The 25,581-nt window shown below is 46.3% G+C and overlaps 1 protein-coding gene across 1 annotated transcript in view; it reads right to left on the bottom strand.

Moving 5' to 3' along the window:
• Nucleotides 1-421: 421 nt before the first annotated feature.
• The window catches only part of EFCAB11 (EF-hand calcium binding domain 11), a 36,892-nt gene continuing 11,732 nt past the window's right edge, over nt 422-25,581 (bottom strand). Inside the window, exons 5-6 of the mRNA XM_044271561.1 lie at nt 22,932-23,022; nt 422-1,244 (exon numbers count right to left, since the gene is read on the bottom strand). Coding sequence (XP_044127496.1) covers nt 1,163-1,244; nt 22,932-23,022 — 173 coding nt within the window. The 3' untranslated portion in view covers nt 422-1,162. The remainder of the gene's footprint in view (nt 1,245-22,931; nt 23,023-25,581) is intronic.

Here is a 25,581-nt window from a genome sequence, read left to right as displayed (position 1 = left end):
GGTCACTGGTCTATGGAAAGCTGCAAGAAGGCTGCGGCGCTACTGCAAGTACCGATGCCTTCTCAAACAGCAGATCAGCGGAGGTTCTGGGTGTCAGACGCCCACCGATCAGTAGAAAAATATTGGAAAACCTCTTTAAAAAAAGGAATTGTACAGTTGCGACTGCTTTGCAACAACTGGGCATATTACCGATGTCCTTGTCTGGTGCTTCTGTACAGACCTTTTAAATGTAAAGCAAATAAACAGTAGCGAAAACAGAGGACAAAAATCAAAAGGAAGAAAAAAAAGACTTTGCTCAGCTTGACTGGGTATGCCCCCGCTACAGTTTGATCCCGAGATCTAAAGACCTAGCGTTCGCCTCGAATGATCCTTCCTCTGGTACTCCCGTGTAAATATCAAGACAACCGATGCTGTTTATGGATCTCCTTTTATTTTCTTTCTGCCTGAAGAGCTGGAAGAGGCGGTAAAAGGACGCACGGCAGATTTAAGAGAATCCCCTGTCTGTGAAATGCACTTGTGTTTGATCCGGATGACCCCCCCCCAGCGCTTGTAACCTCAGACGACACTTCTGCACCTGCTCCAGTTTTCCTGAGTGGGGCTCCAGAGATTTTGCTTGACTACAGTAGCAAGGTCAGCGCCTGTACGGGAGAGAGTGTGTATATGCCGCGTTGCCTAGCAACGCTCGCTAAACCTTCTTGAATTTCCGTCTTTCTGCAAGGTTCAGCTTGGTTTCCACGTTTGCAATGCCAGCAATGCTGATTCTGTTATTGGACGGGAACAGAGTGGCCTCTTCTGGGACACCCGACTCTGTGTCCTTTGCTGTTCGTGATACAGGTGTGACAAGCAGGTCTTAAAGGGACCTTCCCTCGTAACAAAATACAATATGGCCGCCATGACTGGGGTTATCACCCAGGGTTCCTGAATGTTATGCGGTGAGGCACTGTCTTCTCCCCACCTAACCAGGCAGATTTGTTATGTTAGGAGCCTGGAAAAGCTGGGTGACAACCGCTGTGGGAGCTAGCAGTCCTAGTGGTTGTCACCCAGCTTTCCCAGGAACCAATCAATAGAATTCATAACAACCTCATAGAAAAGTGTGTGTGTTTGTGTGTGTGTGGGGGTGCTAGGTAATTATTAGGTCATGTGACTGGTTAACGGACTTAGTCTAATCTTCGTCCTCACCGTAGTTCATAACATATTCAAAGTCTTTGTAGCAGATGAGTCCATCAGCGTCTCGATCCACTTCCCTGTGGGAGAAACAGATACAGGTAGTAAAGAGGTGTCATCCGAATTTTTCTTAAATTAGTCCCCCCCCCCCCCCCCCCCGAAACCACCCTCCCGCCCGCCCATATCTCTCTTTAGGAAATTCTAATAATGCACAGATGGTGATGACCCTGCAATTAGAGCTCAATGCAGAGCCGGGTGACGCAGACTGGTTGCTATGAATACACTGACGACCACCAACAGCCTCACACGGGGTTACCGGGCAGCATGTCCCTAGCAACGAGCTTGTCAAATCTCTATTCTTCAGCTTCTAATAAGCATTGGGTTTCAAATCCTCAGCATTTTCAAGATCTCTGTTTTCTGCATATTTGGAAGCTGAAAACGCATCCTGGTTCAGTCCTGCTTACACAGCGGAGGGACTGTTACAGTATACCCACTGCCAGCCAAACACGTCCCCCTAATGGATCCCAGGATAATATCTCTTACAAACACAAATTCAGTTCAATGAATGGGACTAAGCTGCAGTAACCAGGCGCGGCCCCGACATATAGAGCTGTCCCTGGAATGTCTCTTCAATCAGCTGACTGGTGGAGGGTGCTGGGAGTCAGACCCCCCTGATATGATATGGATAGCGGGGTCTGGTTGTGGATTTGCTTAATTTTAGGGGTTTTGTATAGGGTCAGAATGACTTTAGGGGTCTAATCTGGGCTCTACATGAGTTAAGGGGTCTGATCGGGGCTCTACATGAGTTTAAGGGTCTGATCAGGGCTCTACATGAGTTTAGGGGTCTGATCTGGGCTCTACATGAGTTTAGGGGTCTGATCTGGGCTCTACATGAGTTTAGGGGTCTGATCTGGGCTCTACATGAGTTTAGGGGTCTGATCGGGGCTCTACATGAGTTTAAGGGTCTGATCAGGGCTCTACATGAGTTTAAGGGTCTGATATGGGCTCTACATGAGTTTAGGGGTCTGATCTGGGCTCTACACGAGCTAAGGGGTCTAAACGGGGCTCTACATGAGTTTAGGGGTCTGATATGAGCTCTACATGAGTTTAGGGGTCTGATATGAGCTCTACATGAGTTTAGGGGTCTGATATGAGCTCTACATGAGTTTAGGGGTCTGATATGAGCTCTACATGAGTTTAGGGGTCTGGTCAGGGCTCTACATGAGTTTAGGGGTCTGATCGGGGCTCTACATGAGTTTAGGGGTCTAAACGGGGCTCTACATGAGTTAAGGGGTCTGATCAGGGCTCTACATGAGTTTAGGGGTCTGATCGGGGCTCTACATGAGTTTAGGGGTCTACTCTGGGCTCTACATGAGTTTAGGGGTCTGATCTGAGTTTTATATGAATTTAGGGGTCTGATCTGAGCTCTATATGAGTTTAGGGGTCTAATTGGGGCTTTATATGAGTTTAGGGGTCTGATCGGGGCTCTACATGAGTTTAGGGGTCTGATCGGGGCTCTACATGAGTTTAGGGGTCTGATCGGGGCTCTACATGAGTTTAGGGGTCTGATCGGGGCTCTACATGAGTTAAGTGGTCTGATCGGAGCTCTATATGAGTTTAGGGGTCCGATCTGAGCTCTATATGAGTTAAGGGCTCTACATGAGTTTAGGGGGTCTGGTCCGGGCTCTACATGAGTTTAGGGGTCTGGTCCGGGCACTACATGAGTTCAGGGGTCTGATCGGGGCTCTACATGAGTTTAGGGGTCTGATCCAGGCTCTACATGAGTTTAGGGGTCTGATCTGGGACCAGAATGAGTTTTAGGGTCTGATCTGAGGCTCGAAAGAGTTCAGAGGTCTCCTCTAGGGTCTTAATTCATTTTGAGGTCTGGTCTTCACACAAACATTAACATGTTTACTGTTCAGCTCAGAGCTTCAGCTGACCACAGAGTGGACCTTTACTAAAAGTAATTTAGTACCCCTGCCATAAGGACTGGCCCATGTCCCATTACCTCCATAAGAAAATACAGAACTGGGATATTACATTTGACTGTGGTAGCTGATAATGGGCAAATAATGTAGAGGAACCAAACGAATTGAGGCTTATGTCAAACGGCTGGGAAACGAAGAAGGCAGCACATGTGTTCAGGCTAGGGGCGCCATTACTTCCATTATCTGGTTCTGACATTTACTTTCAATTTCACGCTTGTATTTGGTGTTTGCTGGGAACCCATGGAGGATCAGACTGATGGTATTACGAATGAGACGGTGACATTCATCAGCCTCTCAAGTGGATTGACGCTGTCAATCACGGACTGGCGCTCTGCACTGGAGGGCCACCGCGGCGCTGTGCTAATATCTGTAAAAAGGTAGTTTATACTATAATGTTCCTGAGGAATCCCAGAAGCAATCACATAACAGGGAATCTTTCAATCCAACGACCAGCAGGCCGATCGTACAGGACGATAGATCAGGATTTTTTTCTCCTCAAAAGTCGAGGCAAGAATAGAAAATGGAGCTATTATACCTTTTTATTTTGGCCTCTGAAGGCAAATGTGAATGTCTGCACTCACTGACAGCAAGCAGAGGTTTTGAGATGCGAAGTAGAATTGATTATTTATGTGTTTTTTTATATATATACTGAGTGAAAGCTGAAGTGAAAAGAGCACAAACAAAATGACGACACATTAGAAAGAAGATGAGAAGATGTCAATTGAAGGCGGAGCGCCGCTTTAACTTGCAGCAATTACCACAAAACCAATGACGAGTGGGGGAGTAAAAATAGGTGTAAGGTTCGGGAAGTATAGATCTTGCGTCTCCAGACACTTCCACAATAAAGTAAAGGATACACATCCGATACCTGGAGACAGACCCTGCAAATGACTCCAGCCGAGAGAGACTGATTAGCCAGCCGCAAACTGCAGAGCTGAGTGGGCTCCCGGTGGGGGCTCTGCCGGCGTTTAGAGGAGCCTGTGCGCAGGCAGCAATCAGAAGCACTAGAAAAGCTGATGCTTACGCAACGGAATTTCACACAGGGTATTCAAATCGTGCAATCTGCATCCCATTCACTGGAATAGCGTTTTCTGCGATCCAGGAAAATCTCCAGCACTATTTTCCGCCACGTAAATAAGTAGCATGTCATTTATTTCTGGCGGAAACTGCAAGGATTAACTCCAACGAAGGACAATGGGACCCGTCTTCATTTTTATCCACGGCAGAGCCTTAAGGCATCTATTACACAAATCACTGCAAAAAATGCACTAAAATGATACGCATCTGACAATACTAGCTAATTCATCAAGCCGATGTTAAAAGCTGAGAACTTTGCCAATATCCTCCAGTCAGGAACATATCGGAGCCCCTCATGCACCACGTCACGGTGTCTCAGCACGCATGGGGTCCGCCCGTGGTGTGTGAACAGGGTCTGAACAGTGCTAGAAACCAACTCACAGCCAGGCTCTCACAGGCCTCCATAGTGGCATCACCAATGCACTGTGAGGTAGGATTAGGCTAGGTCTACACGACAACATTTGTCGCGCGTCAGTTAGTTGCGCGACAGATAGGGCACAACTACACTGCAACATTTGTAGCGCAACATTTTGTTGCACCAATGTCGCGCTACAATTTTTATAATGGCAGTCTATGGTGTCACACTGCAACATGCGACATGTTTCGGTCCTCTCTATGGAACCTTTTTCAAGCAATGCTCAAGCGTCATTGCTTGAAAAAGGTTCCATAGAGAGGACCGAAACGTCACAAATCTTTTTTTTTTTAAAGTGCCGTGGAATTTCTTATTTTTATATTAATCTGGATGTTGGATCGCTTCCGCAGCCACTGGCACTTCGTGTTCTACCGTATCTGCAGTGCTGCCCAGCATATTGATTGATTTATATATATATCAAAGTTGGCAGCACCAAAAAATAGAAAATAAAGACAGTTTGCTACTGCTATTTTGTTCCACATGGGTCAATACATTTTCTTATATTTTATAGCTTTGGAGTGCTGTCCATCTTTCCATATATATATATTTAATGTTCAAAACTTATTTTTTTCTTTTTTTACTTTATATTTGAGGAGATATGAACTTGCAATAATCAGATTGCCTTTTTATACATTAGTGTGTGGGAAATTCTGTATATTCCAAAGCAGTGGTGCCAGCTGCAGGCCTGCATTGGAATGTACCTGTGATAGACCTGGTAGCCTTGTACAGGCTCAGGCCTATCACCACTAAGGAACACATTCCCCGATCTTAGTGCAGGAAGGCGTTCCGGCCATGGGATTGCAGTGCTCTCTGGTTTTTCCACTCTCAGATGCCTTCATCACATATGACCACAGCATCTGAGGGGTTAAATGTCTGCGATTGGCATTATTGCCAATCACAGACATTACCCCCTGGGTGTCTGCTGTGTAAGGCTACTTTTACACTAGCGTTTTAGTTTTAGGGCTCAATACCGGAAAAAAACGCTTCCGTTTTGTCCCCATTCATTGTCAATGGGGAGAAAACTGAACTGAATAGAACGGAGTGCTCCAAAATGCATTCAGTTCCGTTTAGTTGCATTCTCATACCGGAGAGCAAACCGCAACATGTTGTAGTTTGCTTTCAGTCCTGGGATGCGGAGCAAGACGGATCCAGCATTACCCCCAATGCAAGTCAATGGGGACGGATCCGTTTTCTCTGCCACAATAGAAAACGGATCCGTCCTCCATTGCCTTATAATGCAGTTAATGACGGATCAGCCTTGGCCATGTTAAAGATAATACAACCGGATGCAGAAGGTTGTATTATCAGTAACGGAAGCGTGTTTGATAAACCCTGCCGGATCCAGAAAAAAAGGATAGGCACACAGTATTAAAATCCTCAAATACCTCTTTAACCCCTTGATGACATCTGCCATACAAGCAAGACAGATGTCATCTGTTAGTATATGAATTATTAGTACGGCGCCGACACACCAAGAGTGGAGTTGAGGAGGAGCTGCTATAATTATGTCCTGCTCTTGTAGGGTCTGGGTGGGGGGGTGGGGGTATACGGTATAGGGTCACTTGTTGGTTGATAGGTGGTTAAAAGGTTTATGTTAAGGATGCATATTCTACATGATTCTATGCATAGATATCTGCCATGTCTTTTGTAGTCATGTGTTGTGTATTGTATATACTATATATGACTGATACTGTGCATACCTTTTGTCTGTAAACGGTGTCATATTTATGTTAAAAGACTAAAATTTGATAATAAAGAAGTATCTGATTTAAAAAGACAGATGTCATCAAGGGGTTAAAGAGGTATTTCAGGATTTTAATACTGAAAGTCTATCCTCTGGACAGGCCATCAGTATCTGATTGGCGGAGGTCCAACAACCTGCACCCCGCCGATCAAGTGCCCCAGAGTAGCCCCGGCACTGAAACTACACAGTTTTGGAGCTGGTAATTGCAGTGTCAATCCCAACAAAGTGGATGTAACCAGCTCCGACCACTACTAAATGGAAGGAACTGTGTATTTCCAAGGCTACTCAGGAACAACTAATCAACTGGGTTGAGGGTGTCAGCCCCCCCTGGATCAGATAATGATGGCCTACCCATCAATAGTAAAATCCTGGAATACCCCTTTAATTTGAAACGGTTTGTTATTTTTCATGATGATGGCATCACTTTATTAGCATGAGAAATGTCCAACTGTGATTACTTATACTAGAGAGATTATAGATGAGGAGGGATCAGAGTTTTACGTTAACCGGGATTAACCGACGGGAGACAAAAACATCCATCTATTACACATTAATGCCTCGCCCTCATCAGGAATACTGCACGAACTCCATTCACTGCGGCTAATATTCCAGCAGCTGCAGTCATTACTTTTGATTATTCACTAAAGCTGCGCGCACAGTAGATTGATCATGATGGCCGCTATCATGTTTCCCGTTACTGGACATCAATAAAACCCTGGCTGTTTTCGCACATTACTGGAGACGGTTTTTAATTTGCTTGTTTGAGCTTGGTCAGTAAAATGTGACAACTGAATACGTCTTAGGCCTCATGCACACGGCCGTTGGCGTATTGCAGCCCATATACAGCGGGTCCGCTATTTTCGGGCATCGGTCTTGTGTTCCCTGCATCACGGATTTACTTGAATGGGTCCGGATCCCGGAGATGCGTTGCGAAACGGAGGCACTGCGGACTGCTTCCGTGGTGCTTCTGTCCGTGCCTCCGCACCGCAAAAAAATAAATAGAACATGTTCTATTTTTTTGTGTGATGCGGACGGATCACGGACCCATTCAAGTTGAATGGGTCTATATCTGTCCTGGCCACTGCACGGACCTTGGGAATTGCGGTCCCCAATGCACGGAAGGGCCGCACAACGGCCGTGGGCATAAGGCCTTATTGGAGTCACATCGAGGAGTGCGGGTGCAGTCTATTAGAAATAAAGTATACCTTTAGGGCCTGACCACACAGTGCGGTCGTACTGTGGTTGGCGGGCTATGGCTGGCTCATGTTAACTAATGAAGACCTCACTATCTAGTGTGTCTGCATTGTTAATAGCTGCTCGTCATTTGCAATGCAGACCGACTAAACAGCGAGGTCTCTATTAGTTAACAAGAGCCAGCTGCGGCCTATACTGTTGTGCGGTACTTGTGGCCGTACTGTCATAGTGGAGAGTTCTGTAATTCTTTCATATACCTAGAGGGAGATTTATTTAAGGGGTTCTCCTGTTACTTTGATTACTACTTACCAGTCAATTGTGACACTGATGTCTACTTTGCGCTCAGATGGGCCGTGGCCTCTTCCACTTGAGTCCCAATCGGACATATTCAGTTGCATAGACTGGAAGACTTGGAAACATATTTGGTCGGGACCTAAGTGGAAGAGCCCACAGGCAGTCTGGGTGCAGTGGAGATGGCGACGTGATCGACAGGTAAGGCCTGTTTCCCAATGACGTTACTTAGTGCGTGCAGCGGTGTTTGTCCGGCTGCCTTTTGACATATTTGCCGTGCTGCCGCCAGATCTCCACCCGTCACCCTTATAGTGAATGGGGACAGATGGACTTCCAACAGCTACACACGATAGTTACGGATCCAGCAGGCTATTCCCCTGTCGGAACCAGTAACGCCAGTGTGAAACAGGCCTCAGTATGACCAAACTAACTTTCCAACACAAGACCGAAGGTGGCGGGATTTTATGAAAAGCCTGGAGAACCCCTTCAAAGGGGAACAGTCAGCTCCAAAACACTCCTCAAACTAGAGTATACGGGTGTATAGTATAAGTGACACTGAATCAGATTGTGTGAAAATAATGTGATCATAAAAAGGGTGACGAATTAAAATAAAAAAGTTGAAAAGGCGGCAACAGGAGTCCCCTAGAAACCGCTTATCGTTGGGACATTCAAGGCCGGGCGTCCGCTTAACTACAAGAACGCGATCAGCGTAATGTATTTGGTTCAAAACCATTCCCTGAAGACAGATTAAAAATTAATCTGTTTTTCCAGAAAGCGTTGCAGAGACGAGTTTGTCATTTTTTTTTAGCCCCCACAACAATCCTGAAATGAAATAAAACAGATTAAGCGTCGGCGGCGCCGTTCTCTCTAATGTTCATCTCCAGCCATAAATGTTCATTTTCCACCGTGAAATTATTTTACCAAATGTCTTTGCAAATATCGTAAACTTGAGGAGGCGAGCCCGGCCGTCCAGCCGCGGAGACTTTGCCTTAATGCGCCGAGCTTGTTGTGATCGCTTGATTCTCCTTAATATAAACAGCGGCGGCGAGGGATGAGCGGCGCCACATGTTTTCCCGGTCAGATGTTGTCACTTAATGAAAACGTCTGTACTTGGTAATGAGTTGATGCGTTTAATTCCACTCCATGGGGGATCACTAATGAATTGTGTGAACTGACACACTCCCTCAGCACATGGTCACGTCTTTATCCTCTCGAAGCATAGTCTTAGGCGTGCTCATACTTGGTGGCGGTGCTATGTACGGTATTCTGTCCACTCAGTAACCGGATGGAACTGTCATTATAGACAATACCTTCCCATGTACCCTATGCACACAATATACGTGTACTGTTGTTAGCCTATAGAAGTCAATGGACTGAATTTAAAAGGGCCGATCCTCAGGATAGGTCATCACCATGAGATCTGATGAGGTCCAACTCCCGGCACCCAGGCCAATCTGCTATCGGAGGAAGCTGGAGCTCTGACAAGGATCGCTGCCTCCTTTCAGCTTGCCAAGCACAGCGCCACGTGTTCTATAGTGGCTGTGGTTGTTATTACAACCTACTTGAATGGGACTGAGCTGCGCCTAGGTCATGTGACTAATGAACGTGACGTCACTGGCCTAGGAAGAGGCCCAAGCGCCCACGTGCCGCGGCCTCTTCATACAGCTGATCGGCGGGAAAGCTCGGAGTCAGACCCCCACCTTTCTGATACTGATGACCTATCCTGAGGATAGCCCATCAATATCAAAATCCCAGAGAATTTTCTGTGTTTGCACAGTTCACCACAGTGGATTTGTAAATTTTTTTATTATTTTAAATTATTAACTGTACAACAATTTTTTATTTTTATTTAAGGGCATCTGTCAGCAGATTTGTACCTATGACCTGTTACATGTGCGCTTGCCAGCTGAAGACATCTGTGTTGGCCCCATGTTCATATGTAGGCAGTGAGAACATTACAATGCCTGGCTCTATCAATCAAAGTGGAGAATTGCAGAGAGAGCAGAGCCTCTAGGTGTAATGGCAACGCCCCTGTTGCTCTTAGAATCTAGTTTGCATATAATAAAACATAATTTTTCTCAGCAATGTGGGCACATATGAACATGGGACCAACACGGATGCCTTCAGCTGCCAAGTGCACATGCAACAGGTCAGCCAATGTCACAGGTACAAAACTGCTGACAGATGCCCTTTAAAGAATTTAAATTTATAGTGTGTTCTATAATGATAAGCTGCAGGATCGACGCCGATCGCTTGATTGCTGGTCAGGTGACTTTGTTTCATCTTCAGCAGTGATCAGATACACGAACGGACGCCCCCTCTCCCCACAGTATAACAGCATTTATCAGCCCATCTCAGGATGATGCTCATTAAACACGACATTCCCACAGTCAACCAGTATGAAGGCCGAGCGGCTGCGGAGAACAATTACACGGTGAAGTATCTCTCCAGGTTTAAAGAATAGGCAGTGGAGAGGAGCCCCGAATGTAGGGAACAGGTGCACAAGTGCCATCCACATAATGCTGCGCTGCGCGCGCTCCTGTGAGTGGGGATCTAATCATTACAAAGCACTTTGGCAGGTAAGTATCTGGAAGCATCTTAAAGTGATTATATGCTGGAGATAATAGGCCGGAGAGGCTAATCATTTAATCCTCTAAGAAGTGTGATCCTGAAGATCGGAGCCCGGCATGCCGACACTGCCGAAGAAAACTAACTGGGAGCTCCAAAACAGAAACGGAAGGGGGACGTGTGCCATTACTGGGGTTTATACGCCCCCGCACTTGATATGGACGTAACACGAGCAGGATACATGGGATATCACAGGTCGATTCCAGCAGCCCCCGACAATTTCATGTTGTGGAGGAGTCCATTATCAGGTAGTTGCCCATGTCATGATCTCAACGGTTCATAAACGGAATGCCAGAACTACAGTAAAGACCGACACTAATGCTAGCAAAGAACTTGGAGTGAAGAACTAGAAGGCTCGCAGCAGGGGGCAGGGACCCCTGTGGGCATTAGAGAGAGTTACCCTTCTTCTATGACCTAAAAAGGTGCATACTTCTACTTTTTCAGCAACTTGTACTGAGCAGATAGCGACGTCAATGAAATCATATTAATTTCTGGTGACAACCACAATGGCCGCCAGCGGGAAGTGACATTGAGGCACATTTATCAAGCTCGCCTGTTTATAGGCGTAAAATTATACTGGTGTATTTCATTTGTCCGTCTTTCTTTTGCAGAGCATTTATTAACAGTCGCAGAGCCAGTGATGATTTATACTCACTTTAGACTGGGCTTAAAAAAGTTGCCTCTTGGTGGAGAAAAGTCTCCCGGAAAGTGCAACTTTTAATGCAAAAGAAAGTCGCACTTCAGCACTAAAAAGAGAAAGTAAAGTACACCAGCGATGGAGGAGAGTAGAATTCAGTTCTCTCTGCAACTGCTGCGCCCTCTGCACTTTGATTGACAGGGCCAGGGGTGATGATGTTTTCATTTCCAGGCCCTGCCAATCAAAGTGCAGAGGGCGTGGTAGTTGCTGAGAGAGCAGAGCCTCTAGGTGTAACGGTAACGCCCCCGTTGCTCCTAGAGGCTCATTTGCATATAATAAAACATCCTTTTTCTCAGCAATGCAGGCACATATGAACATGGGACCAACACAGATACCTTCAGCTGCCGAGCGCACATGTAACACAGTTAAGCTTCGGTTGCTCCTGGGTATCCCAACGCCAAGGTATCAGGCAGCCAATTTGAGAAGCTGACTTGCTGCAGCGGAACGTCTACCCCAAATGACAACATCCATTAACTGGTAGAAGGCTCCAAGTAATAGAAAATGTGATGACTTTGCATCTAGAGTTGGAGGAATCATGGACGGGTCAATCCGTGGGCTGCCAGGAGGAATTATGGAAATCCCAGTAATGTAAGACAGGCTTGTGCGCTTTTGCTGTGTGTCCAGATATGACTGGGAGGACGGCCACATTAACCCCCCGCTTCTATTCGGTGGCTGCTCAGCCTCCAGGCACCTCCTGTGACGAATCTCCCGCCGGCTATCGCTCCACTAGACTGCATTGTTTCCCAGTGTTCGGCAAGTCAGATTAATTACACAGCTCATTTTGTTTGTTTCTCTGCTGCTGAATACAAGAGACGCCGTATCTCGTATGGATAAGGACGCTTGACAATACAGCCTTTAGATGCCGCGCGCACATTAAGTAATTGACTTCTCTCCCAGGGACCAATTATAAATCAGTAGGGAGAATGGCTCCTAATCAAGCAAAACTTAACGCAGTGGCTGCTGGAAACGATATGGGATGAGCAGAGCAAGTGGTTAAACGCAGGTAAACGGATAATCAATGAAAAATGCGGGAGGTCACTTGTGGTTCTCATGGACAAAAAATAAATAAAATGAGCACTGCAGCACCCAAAGACCAGGGGAGAATGGACCTAGTTCAACATGGGTCACAAATTCAGTCACAGATATTAAAGGGGTTCTCCGGGCTATTGATATTATTGGCTATGTCTATGGCAAAGCAGCAGCAGAGCAGGAAGAGAGAAGGGAGACGGCACGTGAACACTGCACCTGCCGTCTCTTCATACAGCTGATCGGCGGGGGTGCCGATAGGTCATCAATATTACAATTAAACTGTCTCACTTGCAGGTTATCCTGGAAAGATTTCCAGATCTTAAAGAAGCACGTCCACAAAAAAGTATTCTCTGACCTGAACTGTAGCGAGGGTAATCTTCTTATCAGTGACTATTTGTGAGTTATAACCTCCCTTCTGATCCTCAGCTGTGTCATGTGACCAACACTCCGACTGTCCAAATAACAGGAAATCAGTTTCTCTATGCAGAGCTGCACTCACTATTCTGCTGGTGCAGTCACTGTGTACATACATTACTTATCCTGTACTGATCCTGAGTTACATCCTGTATTATACTCCAGAGCTGCACTCACTATTCTGCTGGTGCAGTCACTGTGTACATACATTACTTATCCTGTACTGATCCTGAGTTACATCCTGTATTATACTCCAGAGCTGTACTCACTATTCTTCTGCTGGAGTCACTGTGTACATACATTACTTATCCTGTACTGATCCTGAGTTACATCCTGTATATACTCCAGAGCTGCACTCACTATTCTGCTGGTGCAGTCACTGTGTACATACATTACATTACTTATCCTGTACTGATCCTGAGTTACATCCTGTATATACTCCAGAGCTGCACTCACTATTCTGCTGCTGTAGTCACTGTGTACATACATTATATTACTTATCCTGTACTGATCCTGAGTTACATCCTGTATATACTCCAGAGCTGCACTCACTATTCTGCTGGTGCAGTCACTGTGTACATACATTACATTACTGATCCTGAGTTACATCCTGTATTATACTCCAGAGCTGCACTCACTATTCTGCTGGTGCAGTCACTGTGTACATACATTACTTATCCTGTACTGATCCTGAGTTACATCCTGTATTATACTCCAGAGCTGCACTCGCTATTCTGCTGGTGCAGTCACTGTGTACATACATTACTTATCCTGTACTGATCCTGAGTTACATCCTGTATTATACTCCAGAGCTGCACTCACTATTCGGCTGGTGGAGTCACTGTGCAGATACATTACATTACTTATCTTGTATTATACTGCTGAGCTGCAATCACTATTATGCAGGATTCTGAGCTGAAATCTCCCCGTGTTCCCATTGTGTTCAGTATCAGCCCTGATGATCTGCCTGCTTTGTACAGTCACCTAATACAGATCTATGTGTACGGTCAGTCCTCTGATGTAAAATACCCAACTATCCATGAAAGTTTCCTCCTCTCAGCAAGCTGCAGATTTTCAGATTTTGCTTTGGCTGTAGACGCTCAGCACGTGAGAGATTGTGCCTGGGAGGCTTTGCAGCATCCGTCCGCTGACACGTTTCTCGAACCATATGGCAGAAATATATATATATTTTTTTAATCATATTTTGCTTGGTTGTCAGAAAGCTGAGAATACGAAGTGTTGCCGTTTATTGCTTCACACGTTAGCGGTGGATAATTCGATAGATCTTCTTAAAATTGTGCAAAAAAAAAAAAAAAGGAAAACTGAAAAAAAAAGAAACAGATGCGACTGCCAACCACAATGCAGACCGGTGGCGGGGCCTTCCCAGTCGTCAATTACATTTATTGCAAAGGGATCACTGCCCCCCTTGCACGTCCTTACTGGCCCCAGCTTTTCCAGGAAGAGATTTTAAGAGGGTTCTGGTTAAAGGGGTTAATCGACCCCTGAAATGCCCCCCATATGCCGGGGCCCCTCACACACAATGTACTTACCTCGCTCCCCAGCACCCGCGTCACTTCTGATGCCGCCAAGTTCACTGCTGCATCTCCCCGTCAGGAGGAGATGGGGGGGGGGGGGGTGAGCAGACGGTGACGGGGACCTCCCTAGTGTCCCCTGCGATGCTAAGGAGATGTCAGAAGTGACATGGAGTGAGGTAAGCACATTGTGTGTGAGGGGCCCGGTCATATGGGGGGACATTTCAGGGGGTCAGATAACCCCTTTAAGGCCAGTAAAACACACTCCATGAATTCCTCTAGTGAACGTTGCTCCTTTGCCTGGACCGCACTATATTATAATGCTGTGTGTCTCTGCCCGACTTTGCATCTACTGAATTGTACTGACATAATGCTGTCTGTACAAATCAATACAGTTGAGGTCGGGCAGAGATACACAGCATTATAATTCATTAGAATGCTGTGCAGTCCGGGCAAAGGAGCAGAGCTGACTAGAGAATTCACGCCCCACATGGAGCTCGTCTCATGCAGTGAACACATTTAAAAGTGGCCTAATACTGTTATTTCCCCGTTATAATTATTCATTAGGAGCTTATTCACACTAATAATCCGTCAGCCTTACTCTTTTGGCGAGCAGCTGCCTGAGCACTTTTTTCGCTCGCTCTCGTGGGTATCTAACATATCTAAACGCATTTTCAATCTCATGTTCCAGCTAGAACATGTCAGCCGGGACGCAATGCTAGATAGTGGAATGCCAGGTAACAATGATATTTACTAGGGATTTTTTTAGTTTACACTGGGTTCACACCTGAGCGTTCTGAAAGGAGCGCTCTGTATGCGCGATTGTACCGGCGTTTGCAATCGCGCATACAGAGACAAGCGAACGCCCATTGTCGCGCGTTCCCGAAAGTCTATGTATGGGAACGCGCAACAAGACGCCCCATAGAAGCTCATGTACTTGGGGCGTCGGGCGTTTTACAGCGCGATCGTACGTGCTGTAAAACGCTCAGGTGAGAACCATTCCCATAGGGAATCATTGGTTTCTCCTTGTTGAGCGTTTTACAGCGCGTAGGAACATAGTTCATAAAACAAGAAGGTCACCTTATCTCCTGGGTGTTAGTTCACACCCTGCGGCAGTTCTGCCTCGCCCATAAGCAGGCTTTAGGAGGTATGTTTCCCCTACACCCGGGTCTCAGCCCTCCAACTCGGCACAGGCCTCAAATCCCAACACAGAGACCCCCTCTGCTGAGCCCAGCTGTCTTTTAAAGGTGTTGCCAAAACCCGGACCGGCACCTGAGATCCAGTCCGGTGTCTGACCCCACCTGGCCGCCAATCAGTCCAGCAGCACACGCTGGGAGGAAGATACCTGTTTTCCCAGACAATACGATACACTGTGTCACAGTATCTCCCATAAGTGAACATACCGTAAAGGCCCAGTTCACAAGGAGAAAATCTACTGTCTATTCTAAAGCAGAACCCGCCCCCACGGTTCACGCCCCAGTTTTTTAAATATGAATGTCCCAAACACACTCATGGTTTAGCCCCGTTAAACGGGTCGTCCCACGAAAAATATTCTACAGTTTTCAAACCAGCACATGGGTCTGAATACTTTTGTAATTGCATGTAATAAAAAATGTATAATAGCCACTGAGTTATTCACGTATATAAGGGATGCCCAACCTGCGGCCATCCAGCTGTTGAAAAACTACAACTCCCAATGTGTTCTGATAGCTGTAGGTTGTCTGGGGCTTGCTGGGAGTTATAGTTTTGCAACAGCAGAAGGGCCACCGGTTGGGCATCCCTGACATATCTATCTGTATAGCGCCACCTGCTGTTTGCTCTTTTTCCAAGATCTCTCACCCTTGTCACTGAGACGGAAGCACGTGCTCAGTTCCACCCTTCAGCTGCCACCAGCTGCAGCAGGAAGGACCCACCCCTGAGAAAGGACATTCCCATTGAGCTGACAGCTTGAAATAAATCTAGTAGAACAATTGGAGCAATGAATAGGGAGATCTCTGGATCCATTGGATGTACAAGGCTGGCTTCAGCTTGGTTACAAATAGGTTGTCATGTACTAGATTATTGTATGATTTTTTACATTATTCATGGGATAACCTCTTTAAATAGAGCTAAACCGCGAGCGGACACTCGCCGGTCTCCACCGGCATCTGTCTGGACAAAGTGCCAAGAATGGCCATGTGGTTACAGCTATAAACCAGGATCCAAAGTTTTTGACAGCCGAATGTGGTGCCAAAAAGCCTCCAGCTGCCGCACTGAATCTGCCTTGCATGGTTGTCTATGGGATCATGTGATTATTATATACGATTGCAACTGCGCCAAGAAAGACATTCAATGGGGCTAAGGCTACTTTCACACTGGCGTTTTGGCTTTCCGTTTGCGAGATCCGCTCAGGGCCTTCACAAGAGGTCCAAAACGGATCCGTTTTGCCCTAATGCATTCTGAATGGAAAAGGATCCGCTCAGAATGCATCAGTTTGGCTCCGTTCCGTCTCCATTCCGCTTTGGAGGCCAACAACAAAACGCTGCTTGCAGCGTTTTGGGGTCCGTCTGACGAAACTGAGCCAAACGGATCTGTTCTGACACACAATGTAAGTAAATGGGGACGGATCCGTTTTCTATGACAATCTGGCACAATAGAAAAAAGGATCCGTCCTCCATTGACTTTCAATGGTGTTCAAGACGGATCCGTCTTGGCTATGTTAAAAGATAATACAAACGGATCCGTTCTGAACGGATGCAGACGGTTGTATTATCTGAACGGATCTGTCTGTGCAGATCCATGACGGATCCGCACCAAACGCGAGTGTGAAAGTAGCCTAAACCACAAGCGGTCCCTAGAATTCACATTAAAATACGGTAACAGTCACTGGGGATAAAGGGGACGCTATTACTTTTATCAGTAAAGGGATGACCCTTTTGGATCCCCACCAACTGAGACGAGAGGGGCCGCAGGGCTGGTGTTGCATTATGACCCCTTATACGTTTTTTCTGGACAGCAGCGCCTTGGCCGCGTTTCTGCGCAGGGACCTGCAGCTGGCCCTATCGACTTGAATGGATCGGTACTTTAGTTCTGCTGCATGGTGTGTGGCTGGGGTGCCATTATGTAGAGAGGAACAGGGAAGAGGGTGGAGGACCACATTCTCAGGACTGGTCTGTGGGATCCCAGGTCGACCCCCCCCCATCAGAAAGTCGTATGCAATCACCTTGAAAAATGTAATAGCACATGATACAATATAAAATAACACCACATAATATAAACCGTCTGCTGCACCCCTTTCTTTTTATTTCCTACAAGCTGTAACAGCGGGTTGTCATTAGCAGCATCAATGACAAAACCGCGAGGAAGGTCACGGAGAAAACGGCTAGGACGCAGGCAGCAGTCATATCTGTGAAAAGAGCAAACAGTTTTCATCAAACAGACGGCAGGGTTTCTAGGAGGCTACACAGCATCTGATTCCCTTCACAGGCCTGAGAAGTGTGGAAATGTAACGCGTGACTGATAGCGGCGGCGCTGGACCTGTGCGGACTCATCAGCATATAATGAGCTGAACACAAGTGCAGTGCTACGGCGCGTCGGTGGAGTTGGCACACGCAGGAACACCCGGACGGATCAGTGGGGCACATGCTCCGATGGAAGGAGCAAGGACTAGATCTGCACTAGTATTTCCTTCCCTCTGAATGTGTGTTAATCTAGTCTGACAGATGACAGGCATAGTCTTTACCCAGTGGGCAACTATTTAATTGCTTCCTAACCTCCAGGGGCACAGTGTCCGTCTTCACCAGATTTCTGGTAGTCTATACATGGCTGGCACTGACACAACACAGCGTCTCCGGCCGCTTGGAAGTATGGGGAAGAAATCACGCACCAGATGGATGGTTATAGACGACGATGAGAGAATTACTCAAGGTCGTTACTAAACTGATGAGAATTTTTCCTCTAGACATCCCACTAAATATAACGGGGAAAATATATAATTTATTGACGTTTTATACAGAGGTCAATTAAAATGTGCTTGAGTAAGATGCAGCCTCTTAAAGCACGAGTCAGCATGATCAACCTCATTAAACCAGGCATACGGCTTGGTAGGGTTGACCATGGCGAGTTTAAGGCTACCTCCCTTTCTGCAATCGGATGTTGCATTGAAGAGAAATACAAACTTTTATTAATATGCGAATAAGGTGCTCGGAGCACCAAGAGGCAGCCGGGGCCCCTCGGAGCATCGTTTTACAGCCTCCCTTGTCGCCACTCCCCCTCCCACACTGATTGACAAGGCCAGGCATCCTCACTGCCCAAATGTCTTGCTCCGCTATCATGGTGAGCTTACAATCAGCGCCTACGCAGCTAATCTCATTCAGCTGATTCTGCTCAGAGATCTGAACTGCGCATGTGCCGATTGCAATTTTGCCGGCGCACGCGCGAGATTTCAGGGTCAGCCAACGGAGCAGGGGGATGCAGTGCGGGAGGGGAGAGAGGCAACAAGGGAGAGGAGGTGGTGAAGTGATGCTCCAAGGGGCTAGGAATTCCCATCGGTGCTCCGGTCACTTTATCAACGTATTAAAGAGGGTTTCTGGGAATACTGCCGCCACTATTGTAAGATTCATACTTACCTGCTCCCTTCCACAGCTTATTTAGTTCTGGCCAGGCACGGTCGTCTGTTCTGCTGCAGCCAACCCTTGGCTTCAGCAGTGCCATGTCCACAAGTGACTTGGACAACCACTTTTTAGGATTTGCCTGCAATGGAATATCCAATTGCAGAAAAGAACCCTGCCCACTTCTTCCAAAAGTGGTGACAGCAGTATACAAAATGATATTTTTTTTTTATTCTTAATTATTTTATCTGTTGCTGGCTGAAAGATAGGCCTCATGCACACGACCGTTGTTTCATTCCGTGTCCGTTGTTCCGTTTTTAGTGATTTTCTGCGGACCCATAGACTTTTAATAGGTCCGTTGAAAACTCGGCTAATGCACTGTTTGTCATCCGCGCCCGTGATCCGTGGTTCCAGTTCGTCAAAAAAATATAACCTGTCCTATTTTTTTTCACGGAAAACGGTTCGCGGACCCATTCAAGTCAATGGGACCGTGAAAAAATGCGGAGGCACACAAGATTGTCATCCGCGTCCGTTTTTTTCCTATCATTTGCATGGCAAACTTGATTTAGACTTTTTTTTTTTACTTTCCTTCATGTCTGGTGATTCTCCAAAAATAAAGGAAGACACACGGAAACAAAAACGTAAACGGATCACGGAACCCCATTTTGCGGAACGGAACACAACAACGGTCGTGTGCATGAGGCCATAATCTGAGAAAGGACAATGCTGAAGTGTATGATGGAGCCATATAGGGTACAGGAACTACGTAGATAAACATGGCCGCTATCGCACACACTACAGGGGTTGTCACCCAGCTTTCCCAAAAGCTTGCATGTAAAATCTGCCTGGCTATATACAGATACATCCTCTGCTCCCATACTGCTGGGCAACTACTGGTAATCTCCCAACTTTCCCAGAAATGGATATAACTGAGAAATGGCCAATGTACTTGTGCATGATGGGTTCTAGTTCCATCAAATTCAAGACTTCCCTACGCATCTGATGGCGAGTGCCATCGTTGTCAGGTGTCAACCAAAGCTTCAAAAATTGACGACAAGTTGTGCAAACTCCAAGATAAAACCCTGCCTGTTCATATATTTCAGTGCAAGATCGACATACCGCCGCCAACAGACACAGCGTCTCACGCCTTGGTGATGCCTCTCAAGGTAAGGTTGTCTCCTTCCATAAAATGGCTGCATCTACCTGAGAGTAGGAGATAAATGAGCTGTAAATGGCAGCCAGTTCAGCCGTTCTCCATTCTATTTTATTTTTTGCAGTGCGAAAAAAAGAAATGCTGTATGCGGAAGACGCGCAGAGGAGCGAATAACCTGCGCCAATGATTAATTGTCTGGTGATGAAGGCTGGGAAGACAGCTGCTTAAGCCGGAGCAACAAAGGAAAAAAAAAAAAAAAAAAAAGAACATCGTTTGACGGAATTACCAGAGGTGAAACGCGCTGCTCTGTGTATGTGGTTTCCATGGGAAGATGAGGAGCTGGGAGATGAGCGCAGGAGATTCATTCCGCTCTGTCGTACAGGTTCATAAATCTAACTTGCAGAGGGAGTGCGGTATCAGCGCGCCCCCATTGTCGGACGCCGCGCCTCGTTTGGCTCCTGCTTCTAATTACAGCAGAGCGGCACGAAACAATGAGGTCGTTATTAGCGGACAATGAAGTGAAATAATTGGAGGCGCACCTGCCATCTGACCCCCGTGTTTATCTAATGCGGCGCAGAAGCCGCCCGGATGGACCGAGAGGAGATAATAGATGGCAATAACCATGCAATAAAAAGCAGGAGCGCTCTGGCGTCCGAGCATGCTAATCAACGCGCAATAAAAAGCGCCATTTCCAGTTTGGCCAGTCGCATTTACTACGTTCCAGGGGCCTGCTGGACAGGACGTGTCTGTTCGGATTTGGCCGCTTCTCTGGGGCTCGACGGCAGATGTAGCAATTACCTTAGGGTTTTATTTCTAATGCAGGAGGTTTGTAATAGTGCGCGCTTGGGTACTAAATGCTTTCGACCACCTCCTGTGTTTCTGTCTGGGTTCATAATTCCGCAGCAACTAGTCTGATCGCCTGGCTGGAATTTTCAGCAGCAAGTTAGAAGTGATAAACAGGAGAGGACAGACTGGAATGTTAAAATGAGCTCGTCGCTACAGATGTCACTGCATATAATGGAAGCAACTGTATCATATTCCATAAATCACCCGTAAATGCTATTCTCGTTGTCAGTGCAGCAGTTACACACGCGGAGCCTGAGCAGATAAGAAATATCCTTCCTCGTTACATAAATAGTAGGCATTTGTATTTTTCACATCCTCTTTTAGAGCATAGGCGGGTAACACAGGAGTAGTCCCCCACACTGATAGGGCTCATGCACACGGCCGTTACCCGGCCGTGCCCGGATTGCTGCCCACAAACACTTGAATGGGTCCGCAATTCGGAAGGTGCGGAGGTATGGAACCCCACTGAAGCATTACTCTCCGTGCCTCCTCACCGCAAAAAAAAAATAGAACATGTTCTATTTTTTTTGTGGTGCAGACGGATCACGGACCCATTCAAGTTGAATGGGTCTGTATCAGTCTGCAGAAACCACACGGATGTTGCCCATGCATTGGGGACAGCAAATGACAGTCCCAAATGCATGGAATGGCCAGCAAACATGGCTGTTTTTCCAAAAATTGCGCCACACCTGCCCATAGGTTGTGTGTGGAACTGCAGTTCTGCCCTCCAGCTAAGCTGCATATGAATTGGAATACCAGACACAACCCACAGACAGGTGAAGTGTTTGTTCTGGAAAAATCAGCAGCCATGGTTTCCAAATTCTGGACAAAGCCTTTAAACCTGGGTTTACCTGTGGTATTAGTTGTGCAGCAGAATGCATAATTTTAATATTGATGGCTTATCCTCAAGACAAAGGTCATCAACATCGGATCGGTGGGGTACCAACTCCCGGCACCCCCATGATCAGCTGTTTGAAGATGCGGTGGGGTACTCCAGTGAGCACTGCAGCCTCATCCTAGGTGACATCAAAATCATCAGTCACATGGACTTAGGTGCAGCTCAGTCCCATTCAAGCGAATGGGTGTGAGCTGTAGTACCAAGCACGGCCGCTATACAATGTACAGCACCATACTTGGAAGCTGTGAGGATGCTGTGGTGCTTACTGGTGTGCCGAGGCCCCTCCGAACACCTGATTGACAAGGGGGGGGGGGGAATGGTGCCAGGAGTCAGATCATCAATAGAATAGGCTACCAATCCCGAACAACCTCTTTAAAGTGAACCTGCTGTGACAGTTTTTGATCACATAATATGGCAGCACAAATGTTATTTTTTTTCTAAAATACAGAAGACATCATGCTCCGTTTCTTCAGTATAGAGCATTGTTCCCGTTGCCTCAGACTTGTAGAACTCTCAGCCGCCTGCTGCTGTCTGTAGGATGCGATCCATATGAGCTCCTATTCAGATCAATAAAACTTACCAAGCACGTGGCACAAAACCACAGTGAATCTTGATGTACTAAAAACACGTTTTGATAAAGACTCTTTCAACATTTTCTGTGGTTTTTCAACGGCATCAGAAATTGCGCCTGTAAATATGTTTTCCCTAAAACTCTCACCTTCCAATATGTCAAATGTTACTGTTGCAGCTCATCTAACTGAAAAATGGGAACAAGAGGCTCACCCTAATGTCACCTACTGGACACCATGCAGTTCTACAGAACCCCATTATTGTGGATGTAGTATGGTTACTAAAATACGACTGTATTACAGCCCTCAGTAACTGACCTAAGGGTGCTATTATATGGGAGCAGGTAGCGCTGGCTATTTACTGTCAATTGCTGATTCAGGTGGCAAGTCCAGGCATGGCAATTAAAGGGTCTGTCTCACTTTATCATGTAGAGAAAGTTAATACAAGGCACTTTCTAATGTGTTGTGATTGTCCGTATTGCCTCCTTTGCTGGCTGGATTCATTTTTCCATCAAATTATACAATTCTCGTTTCGAGGGGTTACGACCACCCTGCAATCCAGCAGCGGTAGCCATGCTTGCACACTTTAGGAAAAAGCACATGCCTATGCACGCCTAGATACAACAAAGTCAAGCAAGCACGACCACCTGATGGACCCCTTTAATGGTAAGTCGCGGCCGCTAACGTGACCATATAAGCTCCTTACCTGAAGGTCTCAATGATCGTCTGCTCAGATAAATGTGGAGCCACGCGTTTAAATGCACATTTAAAGTCATCCAAATTTAAAAATCCACGACCTGTTGACAAAATCAGACACAGTATAATTGATCTGACTTGGTGGAACCAGGAAACCTTAAATATTTTTTTTTTCTTTAAGACCCTCAGGACCGCCGTCACACATGTAAGGTGGAAGTCTGTTCTTTAAGAATGGTGCACACTCGCCAGCACAGCGGGCGTCACAGCCACCGGGTTTCTGCTGTTTCAAACATCAGACACCAAGGGCTAATGTCTGCAATTGACAATAGCTCTGATCGCAGACATTCAACCCCCTTAGATGCCCTGGTCAATTGTGACCATGGCATCTGAGGCAGCTTTTTCCGTGACCTGAACGGCTTTTCTGCTTGGAAATTGGGGAAGCTGTTCCTTGGCTATGGTAAACTGAGCCCCCCTGAAGAATCCCAGGCTGCCACAGCAGTAGTTCCTTTGGAGGCCTGCAGGTGGCAGGGCTCCATAGGAATACACAGAATCTCCCTTACATCACTGCAGTCAGTGGAACAAGCAATCTAACAATTACTTGTTAAAGGGAACCTGTCACTGGGATTTTGGGTATAGAGCTGAGGACATGGGTTGCTAGATGGCTGCTAGCACATCCGCAATATCCAGTCCCCATAGCTCTGTGTGCTTTTATTGTGTCAAAAAAACGATTTGATACATTTGCAAATTACCTGAGATGAGTCCTGTACGTCAGATGAGTCAGGGACAGGACTCATCTCAGGTTAATTTGCATATGTATCAAATCGTTTTTTTGACACAATAAAAGCACACAGAGCTATGGGGACTGGGTATTGCGGATGTGCTAGCGGCCATGTAGCAACCCATGTCCTCAGCTCTATATACAAAATCCCGGTGACAGGTTCCCTTTAAAGTCTTTAAAAAAAAAAAAAAAAAAAAGCTAAAGTTTCAAAATATTTTAAAATTTTAATTCTAACTCACTCTCCATCCATAATTAAAAAAACTATAAACAAAAAATAATAATATGATTGGCATTGTATTCATCCTGTACAGAAACGCCATAACAGCTCCTCCCAAATTTTTTTTAGAAAAAGTGATATAAGAAAGTGACACAGTCCATAATGGTTTCAATAAAAACTACAGATCGTCATGGAAAAAATTAGGCCTCACACAGCTGCATAGACATAACTGTAAAAAGTTATAGGGGTGCGAATATGGTGATGAAAAGAAACATTTTTTCCCAATGTTTTTGTTTTCAGTATTAAAACACAAGAAAAACAGTATAAATGTGGTATCAATGTAATCATACTGACCTAGAGAATGAAAGTAATAGATCAGAGGTCAAGTTTTATCACATAGAGAACACCGTAAAAACAAAACCCAAAAAACGGAGGCGGAATTGTGTTTTTTTCCCAATTACATCCCGTTTGGATTTTTATTCCAGCAGACCAGTACCATCATATGCGATATTAAATGGTGCCATCAGAAAGTACAACTTATTGCGCAAAATAACAAGCCCTCATACGACTATGTTAACGGAAAAATAAAAAAAATGTAGGGCTCCAGTAAGGCTTGGAGTAAAGAACGGAAGCACAAAAATGGAAAATGGCCTCATCCTGAAAGGGTTAAGATACTATGCATATACATATGGAGGCTCATGTATCAATATTGGTTTCCTGCAGGCACAAAACGAGATTTTTGTATAACTTACCAGTAAAATCTCTTTCTCGCTCTTTCCTTGGGGGACACAGAAGACCTTGAGTATAGCTCATCTCCATAGGAGGCGTGACACTAAGTGAGAACTGTTAAGCCCCTCCTCCACAGCTATACCCTCAGCCTGGAGAGAGAGACTGCCAGTTGCGTGTCCAAGTAGTGAGAAAAGGCAAAGTCCAAAAGTGGAACCAACAAGCCAACTACCCAACGGGTAAAACAAACTCGGAAACAAAGAATGGGTGGGTGCTGTGTCCCCCAAGGAAAGAGCGAGAAAGAGATTTTACTGGTAAGTTATACAAAAATCTCGTTTTCTCGCCCAATTTCCTTGGGGGACACAGAAGACCTTGGGACGTTCAATAGCAGTCCAAGAGGGGAGGGACCACAGCACCAAGGCAAAGCACCCGAAGGCATCAAGAAACCGCCGCCTGCAGACCAGGCGGCCCAAGGCAGCAGACGCCGAAGCCCCAGTGCGCACCCTGTAGAACCCAGTAAGGTGCGCAAGGAAGACCAGCGACCGCCTTGCACAAAAGCATGGCCGAAGCCTTATGCCTCCGGCCCAGGAGGCACCGACCGCTCTGGTGAAATGAACGGTGACACCAAAAGCAGAACCCTGCCCTTGGTGCGGTAACCACAGCAATAGACACAGAGAGCGAAGGAAAGCCACCCTGGAGGCCGTCAACCCTTTGCGCGGACATCCTGGAAACACAAGAGACCGAACGCCGACAAGAGCCGGAGATCTCCAAGTAACAACTGCAAACCCAAACAATCTCCAAGCGGTGAAGCGCCCGTTCCCGGAGACGGGAAGGGGATGACCAAAGCCTCGTAGATAAGAAGGCAGATACCACCCTCAGAAGGAAGGGACGGGATGGAGAAACAGCCCCGTCCTGGAAAAGGACAGAGGGCACAGAACA

The sequence above is a fragment of the Bufo gargarizans genome, chromosome 11, assembly GCF_014858855.1.
Source record: "Bufo gargarizans isolate SCDJY-AF-19 chromosome 11, ASM1485885v1, whole genome shotgun sequence".
In the NCBI taxonomy this organism is placed as follows: Eukaryota; Metazoa; Chordata; class Amphibia; order Anura; family Bufonidae; genus Bufo; species Bufo gargarizans.
This window is presented reverse-complemented; position numbering and strand designations above follow the sequence as displayed.